The sequence below is a fragment of the Galeopterus variegatus genome, unplaced genomic scaffold, assembly GCF_000696425.1.
Source record: "Galeopterus variegatus unplaced genomic scaffold, G_variegatus-3.0.2 Scaffold53, whole genome shotgun sequence".
In the NCBI taxonomy this organism is placed as follows: domain Eukaryota; kingdom Metazoa; phylum Chordata; class Mammalia; order Dermoptera; family Cynocephalidae; genus Galeopterus; species Galeopterus variegatus.
In genome coordinates, this window is record NW_007726164.1 from 1,468,387 (window position 1) to 1,481,064 (window position 12,678).

The 12,678-nt window shown below is 32.7% G+C and overlaps 1 protein-coding gene across 4 annotated transcripts in view; it reads left to right on the forward strand.

The window, feature by feature from the left end:
* Positions 1-12,678, forward strand: part of KIAA1715 (KIAA1715 ortholog) — a 74,862-nt gene that overhangs the window by 1,587 nt on the left and 60,597 nt on the right. For all 4 annotated transcript variants that reach the window (XM_008573614.1, XM_008573608.1, XM_008573623.1 and 1 more), the window contains exons 2-4: positions 4,734-4,821; positions 6,607-6,648; positions 7,742-7,929. In XM_008573614.1, the coding sequence (XP_008571836.1) occupies positions 4,795-4,821; positions 6,607-6,648; positions 7,742-7,929 (257 nt within the window). In that variant the 5' untranslated portion in view covers positions 4,734-4,794. The remainder of the gene's footprint in view (positions 1-4,733; positions 4,822-6,606; positions 6,649-7,741; positions 7,930-12,678) is intronic.

Here is a 12,678-nt window from a genome sequence, read left to right on the forward strand (position 1 = left end):
TGTCATAGGCGTGGCAGAAGGAGAGAAGCAATCCTAAACTACATCAGTAGTTTTAATTTTTAATGTGTTTGCGGATTGAGAGGAGGTTGAGATTAGTGAACTCAGTTTTGTTGATGGTGCTCTCACAGTACTAAGCAAGCCTCTGATTCACTGAGTTTTCCATGTTCTGCTTTTCCCACTTGGCCTGTGGTTTGCGCTACTTAGTGTCTACTGTCTTTTCCTTTCTCTGTGGCCTGAATGTTACCATTGACAAAATTGAACCTATTCAACAGCGATTTGGGGGAGATGTGAGTAAGCTTGTTTCATGCATATGTTCAAACTGGCAGAATGCTAATCCCTTTTCCTCAGTAGCTCCCATATCTCCTTCTTAGGAGGACCAAGTTGATTTAGAATACATTTTCTTAAACAAGAGTAGTGCATTTCACATCAGAATTTTAAGGGTCTCTGTCATCTCTTGAGATCATCTCAGTAATGCTGTTAACAAATTATATAGTGTTTACATATTATTAACTTGAAAAAGAATATAAGAAAAAGAAAAAGTTATATGGCTATAAAAATGTATGATTTCCTGTAGAAATCTTTCTAATCAAACAATCATTTTTTGGTAGTATTCAGCTCGGAATGAAAATTGACTTACCAGGAAAGCAAGCGCTTAGTCATCATATATTAAAGGTGCTTTTGGAAATGTACTTTTTTTCATTAATTTTATTTTTGGGCAATAAATGTGATGGCTTGGGATATTTTAGAATTGTTTTTTCAATTAGGACATTCAAAAGTTAAAGTTCTGGAACAAATCACCTTTAAATTGTATAGTACGATATGTTATGGAGGTACATTGACGGTGATTTAATAGTTTATACTTAAGTTTGGAACTTGATAAACATAAAACTAATCTCTTTGCTGTTTTCTCCAAAGTCCTACAAGGTTATTTTAATGGAAGAGTCTGCCGAATATTTTGCTTTATTTTTTATATAAGAGAAAATGAGAGCAATACAATTTCAATAAAAATACAAACTGTAATTTTATCTTCCAATTTTTGAATTATGAAAGTAAGTTCTTTCTTTATAAGAATTTAGGAAGAAATGTGTTCCATGTAAGAACTATATGTGTTTTCTGATAATAGTAGTAATAATGGATACAATTTATTAAGTACTTACTATGTGTTGGACACTTTTCATTTAATCCAACGACAGTTCTATGAAGTGTAGATATTTTTACCATTTTACAAATGCAGTAATTGAGGCTTAAATAGTTTTTAAGTAATTTGCCCAAGATTACATAGCCAGTGTGTGGTTGAGCCATATTTGGAATCCAGATCTATTTTACTCCATTATTTTAATGTGACTTGAAGTGAGCTGAAAATTTAAGAAAAACATTTCCCAGGATTTTTAATTCTGACATCGAAACCTGAGTGTGAATAGCAGTTAGTAGAAAACATTTAAGTAATATAGTGGACATTATTGTTCATTGAAAAACACATTTAGATGCACCCAGCTCTTAAGGTCATGTCAGGTCCCATTGTGATATCAGTGTGGAAAGAGAAATGTTCATGAAGAATTCTTGGAATCAAGCCACATGAGGTTGAGCCATCTGTCCACTCAAGGGTATGCAAATTGATTTATGCTTCAGTAGGAAATGCTAGGGTTATTTTGTTCCTATTTATTTTCCATGTATTTGAAAGAAAGCAGAGATGGGTTAGAAAATGGCAAAGACCAAAGCAGTAAAAACATTTAATTTGTATTGAGCAATTACTCTGTGTCAGGCACTGTTGTAAATAGTTTAGAGTACTTTATGTCATTAAAGCCTTTCAACATTTAGGAGGGTCCTTAAATATCTATCCCTCTTTTGCAGATGAGGAAATTGAGTAACAGAGAGGTTAAGTAACTTATTTGCCCAAGGTTCCATAGTAAGTGGTTGGCCACAGGAATAGAAGTTAGATATTTTGGGTGGAAAGGAGAGACCAATGGTTGAAAATAGAAGACATATGAAATTCAAGCTATAGAGAAATATTTAATTATTTAATTTTGTTATGCTTTCATGTCTGTTGGAAAGTACCACCCATTACATGTGCATTATAGTAAACTTCTTTAACAAGTACCATAATTTGATAGAAAAATTGCTGGAACAATGAGAGTTCACAGTTTGTTTGCTTATGAACCTGAAAGCATGGATATAGTATTTAATGCCTGTCATCCTAATGTTGTTTTAGAGGACAAATGTAAAAGCACTATCCTCTGCTTCAGCGATCTTAGATGCTAAACTGTACTTTGTTTCATCAACATCAAAACCATTCTCCAAACAAATAATTGATGTCAAAATTCGTATTAATTGTAATATTATGCATATATTTCATATTATACTTATTTTAAAAGCGATATGCAGTAAACAAGTAAAAGCTGTGCTTGCAGACTTCTAGTACAGGTTCTGCTCCTAGCTGGAGCTACATGGTTTTGGCAAATCATTTAGCTTATTTTCTTAATGCATATTTATTCATTCAAATTTTATCAAATAAAGGAATTGGGCTACATGATACATTGTATTAATTAATAATGATTCTTATGTTTACAACTCACTTTGCACTTAAGCAGTTCTGTTTACTATTTGAGAATGTCATAATATCAAATAAAGGAATTGGGCTACATGATACATTGTATTAATTAATAATGACTCTTATGTTTACAACTCACTTTGCACTTAAGCAGTTCTGTTTACTATTTGAGAATGTCATAAGTGCTTTCATATATTTTACATATATTCCAATCTAGTCTATATAAAGCAGACTTTATTTCTGATTTTGTGTTATTGGAATAACTGGTTGCTTTTTAATAAAATCAAAACTAAAATGCTCTTTCTGGCTCTGCTACTTAGTAAATTTGGGACCTTAGCAAATTACTTCACTTCTCTAGCCCCAGGTTCATCATTTGTAAAATAGAGGAATGGTAGTATCTAAATGATAAAATTCATGTAAAGCATTTGTTAGGGCCTGCAAGAGATGAAGCTTATCAAGTGTTTAACTGATATTGTTGTTGTTGTCATTAATTTAAAATTTTAAACATTCTTATTATAGTATCATGGTATGATGGCTACAAACTTGACTTGGAGGGATATGATTCTGTTACAAACCAAAATGTGTAGCTCAATTGTGTACAAAACACCGTGCTAGACACCATAAACTAGTTCCAAAATAGTGGGATGATGTATGCTTTGAAAATACCAAGTTAAGTGGTTTATCTGAATCTCCCGCGACCTTTCTTAGCGATTATTTTTAGCATCGTAAGGAAGTTTTGAGATTTATGTAAAATCTTGAACTCAGATAGAAATTTATACTTTTATTCATTAAAATTCTTGAATTTCCTACAACCACATTTTCGAAATTTGAATATGACCTGATACTGAATGATTAATAATATTTAGGTTGCAACTTAAATGTGGCTTGACACATTCATTATATTTATAAACTTCAGAATTTTTCAGGACAGAATATAGGTATTTCTGTTCTTAAAAATCACTTTGTAAGTGAAAGTATTTTATAGTTAGGCTCTTTGTTACTTTTCTAAGAAACACCAAGATACTTATGCCTTATGCTAATTCCAACATGTGAATTGTCTTGCAGAGTGAATGTTCTTACCTGGTACACTTATTATTTTGTGATTACATTCATGGAGAAAAAAATGTGACAAGTATGGTCCAGATAACTTTTTTTGTTGTTGTTGTTGGAAATGAAGTAGTTTCACACATTGGCAAGTATAGAATTGTATCTTGGTAAAAATATGTCAGTTTCAAAATATACTTTAGCGATTTCTTCAAAGAATAAAAATTTATATAATTATTGACTGGTAAATTGATTTAGAGTATAATATTGCAGTCTGTTTTAAAACATTTGAGAATCATAGGAAAACAACTTAATGAAGGGCCTATACAGCTAGCTGACATGAAGGTCAACTAGCTTGGAGACCTTTGACAAAATTTCAGAGATAAATGTTTATGTGGGTGTTAACAGTAATGTTTAGTAACAGGCACCAGAGTCTGAAGATAGAAAGGCTTTAGGCCATGTTTCTTCAGGCTACTGGGCAAATCACTAAACCTTTTTTCACTTAGTTTTCTTATCTATAAGATGGTAATACTAAAGGCTATCCTGTGAGAAAGTGGCAATATATTATTAACTCTAATTTACAGAAAAGAAAATTAAGGCTTGGAATCATTGAATTATTTGGTTAAGGTCTCAGAGTCTTGTAACCCTTATTTTCTTATTCAAAATCCAGTTGGCTTTCTGTTATTACTTGTAAGGTGATGTTATTCTGAACATTTAAAAACACCCCTAATTCCAGATAACTAGCTTAATTGGGAGACAGCTGAATGATAGAAATGGTTTTATTTAAGTACGTAGAATGGAAGTAGTACAGGAAAACTTTTGTTACAAGAACAACATAGGGAACCTATTTTAAAGGACAGAAAATTACAAAGTGGTATTAATATATACTTCTAAAATGCTTTGTCATTTAAAAAGGCTTTCCAGCTTTGTTTTCACTTTTAAATATGTCCTGGCTTTGAAGAAAGGATTTTAAAAAGGTAGACTCTATCTAATGACTGTCTGAATTCAAATTTCACATAAGGGGAGTCCAAAGAAATTAATATTGTAATAGTATTTTTAGGCAGTATTGCAACATCTAAATTTTACAGTGGGAATCCTGTGTGTTTAACAGAAAAATTTAAAATACTTGTTTTATTTCTAGCTTGAATTCCTTTGGACAATTGATGATATTTATCATTGTACCCAGTGTCTACAAATAAAAGATGGGTGGATTATTTTCTCGATGGAGGGTAAGTTACTTTTCTTTACAGCTAGTTTTTTTTTTTTGTCTTTTTTCCGTGTCCGGCAACGGATCGCAACCCTCAGTGTTGCCCCCGTACCGGACCGGGGACCGGCAACGGGATCGCAACCCTCGGTGTTGCTCCCGCGCCTCGCTCAGCCAGTGAGCGGGAACCGGTCTGTATGTGGGATCCGAACCCTCGGGCGGGAGCGCCGCCGCTCTTCCCAAGGGCGCACCATCCAGTGCGCCACCGGGCCGGCCCCAGCTAGTTCTTAAGTCTAAAATGAAAGTGTTACATAAAGCTATTTGTAAAAATGTCTCCTTTATGATATAGTCTTAAGTAGTAGTTTGATATTATCCTCAACTCTAATTTCTTTTTTCTTTCTTCTTATCTAAATTACTTTTTTATTAGGACTTTATTTTAATAGTTCTACTTGTTCTGTAGGTGTCTAATGTCTCTATTTAACAGAAATTATTTCATTTTGATTTATGAACTATTTTTATTTCTGTATTTATGTATTTGTGCACAAATGGTTATCATTTCTTGTTTTCTTCGCATACTGCCTAAATTTCAAACTTACTTGAAAGGTAGTTGAAATTAAGTATTCTATACCATACTTATGTTTTTTAGAGACTATTCTTTTTATGCAAAGCTTGTCACAAATATTACTAAAGTGACACTAATAATTTAGGAATTATAGGTTACCCAGAATTAGAAATGCAGTTTGATTTTATTGGATAAACTTTTAGAGGAAGTATTTCAAATTTACACCTAGAAAATATAAATTATATTGATAAATGCTCTTCTCTAATGTAAGAGGAGAAAACGTAGTCTAGGACAAACTACTTATTTTTTGACTCTTTATTACTGTAATAATGAAGTCCAGCAATACTTGGTAAATAATTTAGTTTTTGTACTATTGCTGGAACAGCCTTGTTTTGGATTAGTGTTATATTGATGCTCCTCTTTAAAATTTTATGGCAGTTCTGCCTCCTGAAGATTAAGTTTGTCTATTCTTCCTTTGTCTTTCTTATTAGGTTTAACCATATGAAATTGCCAGTATTCAACTGCATTGCCTTATAAAAATGGCAATTTCATATGGTTCAACTGGATGTTAACAACTCTTATGGGGACTACTATGAATTGATTGATATTCATTACTTTCTTGGATTGTTGAGTATGTAATTGTTAAGTGTTTTCTCAAGTATTATATGAGCCATTTTGGCTGGCTTTTATTCTAGGTGGTGTAAAAAATATCTTTGGCAAGCAAGCTATGCTGTAATGAAATATTCTTAGATGCCCTTTTAAAATCTGATCTTCAAAAAAATAGAATCCAGAATAAAGGTAGTCTATTGATTTTGACCTCCAAAGTCCTAAGCGAACTTTTAGCACTAGCAAATTAGACCATCTTTAGTCTGTGAATTTTTTAATATGTGAATTCTTTTGAATAATTATAGCTAAGAAAATTTGTCTTTGAGGAACATTTGTTTCTCTCTATAAGAGAATGTTCTCTTGATAAGAATGGTTAAAATTGAGCTATCAGACTTGAAATTCCTTCTAGGATTAAAAAGAAGTTAAGTAGGAAAATGCTTATTTCTTAAATCTTATGTAATTTTAATTTTTATTTAAATAAATCTTAGTTATAAATAAATAGGAATATATATTGCTTGACAGCATTTGAAAAAACTTAATTTTGGATTAAAAAATGTTCTTTTATCATTATATATATCAAACTGTTTCTAAGTTTGCATGAATAAGTTTTAATGCTGTCTCTTGTTTCTGTTCCTATAACAGACAAAACCTTCAACTGTAGAAGTTCTAGAAAGTATAGATAAGGTATGTTCTTTGGCTGTGTGGTGTTTTAATTCATTTTAGGTGTCAAGAAAATATTATTTTAGTATACATTATTTTGGAAACCCAATCTGGTGTCGGAATTTAGAGATAATGTAGAGTAAGCCTGAGAACTTTAATGTTACATGATCTCAAAAAAACCCAAAGTCTATCAGTGACTTAAGAAGTCTGTATCAGAAACAAAAGCAAAACTCATAATCAGAAGAATCATCAAATGGAAAACCTAGAGAATGGAGTCAGCAGGGTTAAGTTCTATTCATACTTGGAATTCACATCTGATAGCCAGGGTAAGATTTACCAGGGATTAAGATATCTGAAGTGCACTTCTCTGGCAATGGAATCTGACTCTGATAGATGAATCCTTTATATGTTTTGGTGCATAACCTCTAAAACTGTTCAAGAATAAATTTAACAAGTAGCCAAAATTATTACTCTCATAATAAATATTAAATGAACACTGAAAAAAAAGTCTCTAACAAGTATTAGAGCCTGTTAGAATGAAATTAGATCTATAGTATGGTGTAAATCAATGTTGCAGATAGTATAAAATAGATTACAAGATAGTCTGCAACAGTTTTTAGCAGTCTGCAAACTTTTGCACAACTTTTTATATTTTCTATCATTATCAAAGATGGTATTTCCCTGGGAATATTGAGAGTGATGAATAGACTGAAAGAATCTACTATGGGTCACTATTTTAATTTTAGTTCTTTTTTTTTTTATTGCCAGATTTTTTTTGAATGCCTTATTCAGGGAGAATTCATACTTGTTTTACTCAACAAATATTATTTACTGCTGTCAATTTTATTTCTCTGATCTTTGTCAAATTGATAGTTTAGAAATAGTATTTAATTTTGCATTTTAAAAAATTATGTGTCAGAATAGGCATAAATTTTTAACTTTATTTTTAGTTTTCTTTTTTATATTGTGTTCTGTTTTAAAATATTAGAGTATTGTATTTCAATGAATTTTAAGAGTTTTTTCTATATAACTTTTCTGTCATGTTAAAAATTTTTTAACATTTTAATTTCTTTATGAAGTTTGGATTTAATAATATGGAATAATTTTCTCTTAACAGGAAATTCAAGCATTGGAAGAATTTAGGGAAAAAAATCAGAGATTACAAAAATTATGGGTTGGAAGATTAATTCTCTATTCCTCAGTTCTCTATCTATTTACATGCTTAATTGTATATTTGTGGTATCTTCCTGATGAATTTACAGCAAGACTTGCCATGACACTCCCATTTTTTGCTTTTCCATTGATGTAAGTAAATTGTTCTTTCTGTTGATGTTTCTCTTTTTTGACCAGATAGTTTTAGTATGTTCAGTCTCCTTTTTTATGAAATAGTAATGTCTTAGATTGAATAAATTTGGATTTTTTTTTGCAGTTTGAAGGATATTTAAAATAGAACAATTGTTTTAAACCTTTATTTATAAGCCAACATATATGATAGAAGAATATCATCTAGTGATATTTGTAATAATGGCTCTATATGGCAGTGTTTTGTGATTCTCTAACAAATGTCCTGGGGACATTGGGCATGGAGTGGGGAGTAATGAGAAGTTGGTAAGGGTTGTAAAACCAAAAGAACAACTACCAAAATGATTGCGAATATATTCCATTCATCCCAACTTACTTTCCCTCTTTTTAGTCACTACTATAGAGCAATCGACCCTTATTATAGAAATATTTTCTACTATAGCAGAAGGTGTATCATGATTGAGAATTTTGAGGGACAATTGAAATATTTTCTATTATTTACAGAAGGTATATTATGGTTGAGAATGGTGAGGGACAATTGAATAAAAAATTTCGTCATTCAGTCAACAAACATTTATAGGTACTAATTGTGTAGATATTAGATTATAATGGTGTGTGATACACATATATGCACAATCTCTGACTGTAGATCTTAGACTGCATATATTAAGTAGTAAGTATGATGAATATTATGAAAGAGAAGTGCAAAATGCTATTGTAGTATTTAATGGGGGCTTTAACCCAGTCTAGGGTGAGGATGGGGTCAAAGAAGAGCCTCTGTATTAGTTTTCCATTGCTGCCACAAATTAGCAGCTTAAAACAACACCCTTTTAGTTTATCAAAGTTCTGTAGATCAGAAGTCTAAGTAATTGGATTGGGTTCTTTGCAAAGAGTCTCACAGGTGTAAATCAAGGTATCAGCTGGCCTGGGGTCTTATCTGGAGTCTTGGGGAGAATCTGCTTCCAGTCTCAATCAGGTTGTCGGCTGACTTCTGCTGCATCTCTCTGACTTCCTAATCTGCCCTTAGCTGGGAACAAGCTCTGCTTTAAACAGCTTAAGTGATTATTTTAGACCCACCAGGATAATCCAGGATAATCTCCCTACCTTAAAATCAACTGAGTAATAACCTCAGTTACATCTGCAAAGTTCCTTCACAGAAGTGTTTAAATTACTGTTTAATTGTGTAAGCAGAAGATGGAAGTCTTTGGGATGGGAATAAGGATATCTTTAGAATTCTGCCTACTACACACTCTCTGAAAAAGCAGTGTTTGCATTTGAGACCTGAAGAATGAGTATTTGTATCTAGGGTGGTATGATGTGGAGGATGGAGCTTTTTGGGAGAAGAAACAGCATACTTGAAGGCCCTGAAGTAGGCCTGAGCATTGAAAGAATTTCAGTGGTTTAAAGAACTGAAAGAAGGCCAAAGACTAGATGCAGAGAAAAGGCTGGGCAGTTAAGCAAGGTATATTTCATGTGAGTTGTATGGTCCGTGATAAAGATTTTAGGCTGTATTCTAAGAGTAATGGGAGACCATTGTCGCCACTGAAACTACAGCATAGAGAATAAATTAGAGGGGATTAAGAATGGATCTGGAATGGGAAGTTAGAAGGTTATTATTATTATCTAGGAGAGAAATGGTGGATGGTGATTTGCACTTGAGTGGTGGGGTTGAAGAGCAGCAGATGGACCGGTTGAGACAGATGGATCAAAGAGATTTAGGAGGTAGAATCGAAGTGATTTGGAGAGGCTTTTGGTGATTGGTTGGATATGAGATGAGGGGGAAGAACTACATCAAGGATAATACTCAAGTTTATAGCTTGGGAAATTTGGCTGACGGTAGTGTCAGTTATCTAAATAGGGAGTAACATGAGGAGGAGCAGGGTAGGTGACCCACTGAAAGTAAAATACCTGTGTGCTTTCCAGATGGAACTGTGAGGTGGATGTTTAAGTATGAGCACGAAGCTCAGGGGATAAATTTGAATGCAAGATATAAATTTAGGATTTTGTAGCTTATAAATGTTAATCAAAGCCATAATCTCTTTATTCATTAAATATTGGACACATGCAATGTATTAAGGTTTTGGGCTAGATCCTAGTGATAAAGCAGTGACAACAAGGTCTATCCCCTCATGGAGCTTACATTCTACTGGGGTTGGAAAGACAAAAAATAGGGAAAAGTAAATGAAGAAACATAGTTAGTTTAGACAGAGGGAATGCAATGAAGAAAAACAGGGTGATAGAAATAGGCTACTATAGGATGGTCCTGGGGGAGGCCTCTTTTGAGGAACTGGTATTTGAATTGAGAACTAAAGTATGGAGAAGAACCAGTGTGGGAAGAGTTGGAGCTGATGGAAGATACCATACATATATATGTGTATGTATATATATCATATAATGGCATATATATTCATAAATGTATGAAAGGATTATCCCCAAAATATTAATAGTAATTCTCTCTATATGGTGTAATTTTTAGTAGGCATATATGCTTTTGGATATTGTATGAATTTTTTATATCAACATATTCTTCAAATCCTAAAAAAAGAAAAACACAAAAGTCCAAGAGCTGAGTGAAGATCTTTCCAAGAAGGGAGAACAGAAATGCAAAGGCTGTGAACTAGGAGAGAATATGACTTATTTGAAGGCCCAAAAGGTAGGTATATCTGGAATGTGTAATGGAGAAGAGTAATAAGAGATGAGCTTGGAGAATCAGGTAGGATTCATATCATGGAGGGTCAGGGTAGGAGTATGAATTTTATTTTGGGTGAAGTAGGAAGCTTGTAAAGGTTTAGTGGAAGAGTGGTATGTTGAAATTTAAGTTAAGAGGATTATGCATGCTGCCATGTGGAGATTGAGTAAGCAGAGGGCAAGAGTAGAAACAGCTGAGAGGCTGTTAAATAAGTTTAATCTAAAGATGAAGATGGATTGGACTGCCCACTGACTGACACTGGAGGAAATATTTTGGAGGTAAACTGATACAATTTGATAGGAGGAAATGGGAGGTAACAGAAAAGGAGGAATCAAGGGCAATACTTAGGCTTTTGGTTTGAGATTTGGTAGAGGTAGGATCTTTTTATTTGGGACTACTGTAGTAAAAAAAAAAGTTTCATCTTTAGTACAGGGCATATTTTCAAAGTGGAACTACTGATGCTCATAAAAATTTTAATTGTGTATGTAGATATAAGAGCTGAAATGAGCACATGCATAATGTTGCAAAATAATTGTCTATGCTGATTTCTTTATTTTGCTTCTTTTTTGAAATCTTCTGGAGTGTTTTTTATCCTGGGTATAGTAGTGGATTTTGTAATGCTGAGCCACTTTCCCTTGTTTCTCCTCCATTTTTTCATAAAAACAGGGGAGAAAAGAAATTTAGAAAGGAAATAAGTGGGTGACAGTTAGTTGATTTAAATGTTTTAAAATACTTTAAGAGAACCCACTTGACATCCATTTCCATATAAAATTGATTTTCTGATTATAAAAGATTTTTACCTAGTTGCAAAAGATTGTCTGATAGGGAACTCTACAGTGCTAATTCTAATGGCTGTCCTCAAATTGTCATTTAATGGATCTGCTATTATGACTCATTATTATTATTATTACTATTATTATTATTTTGGCAAATAAATCATATACTAATAGTATTTTAAAAGTAGGAAGACCTCATTTCTTTAAAAATATAATTTCTTTAGTTTAGTCTTTCTATACTTTTGATTATGAAGCTTTGTTATCTTTACTGTGTCCTTCTGACTGTTCTGCATCACCTGCATCTAGTATTTCTTGGCTTAATAATCTTCAGAGCTATCTCTCACTTTGTCTCATTCACATTTGTGACCTCGTTCTCAACTGTTGGAGCTTCTGTTTCACTGAGCTCTTCACTTTTGGAAGCACAGACCAGTTATCTAACAAAGAATAGAATTGTCCTTCTGATTGATGACAACCAAAACAGCGTGAAATAAAATACAACGATGTGAAAGTGAATGTTTTGGTAAATAGAAAGAAGAGTTACCACAGGACATTTTCCTTTGTGTGTAATGTGAGCTATAGCCCAAGGTTATCCCTGGATTTTTTTTCCCTTGGAAACAGTTTTGAAGGCTGGACTAGGATTTACTTAAAGAATTAGCAGCATAAGGAGCAATAAAATGTATTGCTTTGCTCAGCATTGCCTATATTGATTATATATCTTAGAAATCTACTTGACATCTGTAAAAAGTGACTGTCTTTGCATTTCCAATTTCCCAAATGCTTTTAGGAGAGGTCATGGATCAGAACTGAACATATATTGTATAATCACAACTATTCCAAAATTATCCTTTACAGTGGAGTATCAATACTCCATATAAGATGCTTTGAGATTTTATTGTGTCTTCTCTTCAGGATGTAATGTGGAGGGACTTGGTATGATTCTACTTACTGTTTTTCTGTCTTTCAGTTTCAATAGTATATTTATATACATCTGATCTTTTCAACTACTGTTGAAACTTAAATTGTAATCTAAATGCTGAATTTATTTCATAGGAGTCATTAAGGCTATGCACCATGGTGAGGGAAGGTTTGGGTTATAGTTACAATTTTATATTTCTGCATTATGGTTGTAGATATGCATTACCTTGGGAGTTGGTTCATTTTCTAAGAGAACAACTATGAAGTTTTGTCTCTACCTTTAACTAACTCTACAAGCAAACTCATAGACTTTTACTACTGGATACCTTATTTTTACAAATGATAACTTTGTAGACATTCCATTTTCTATAA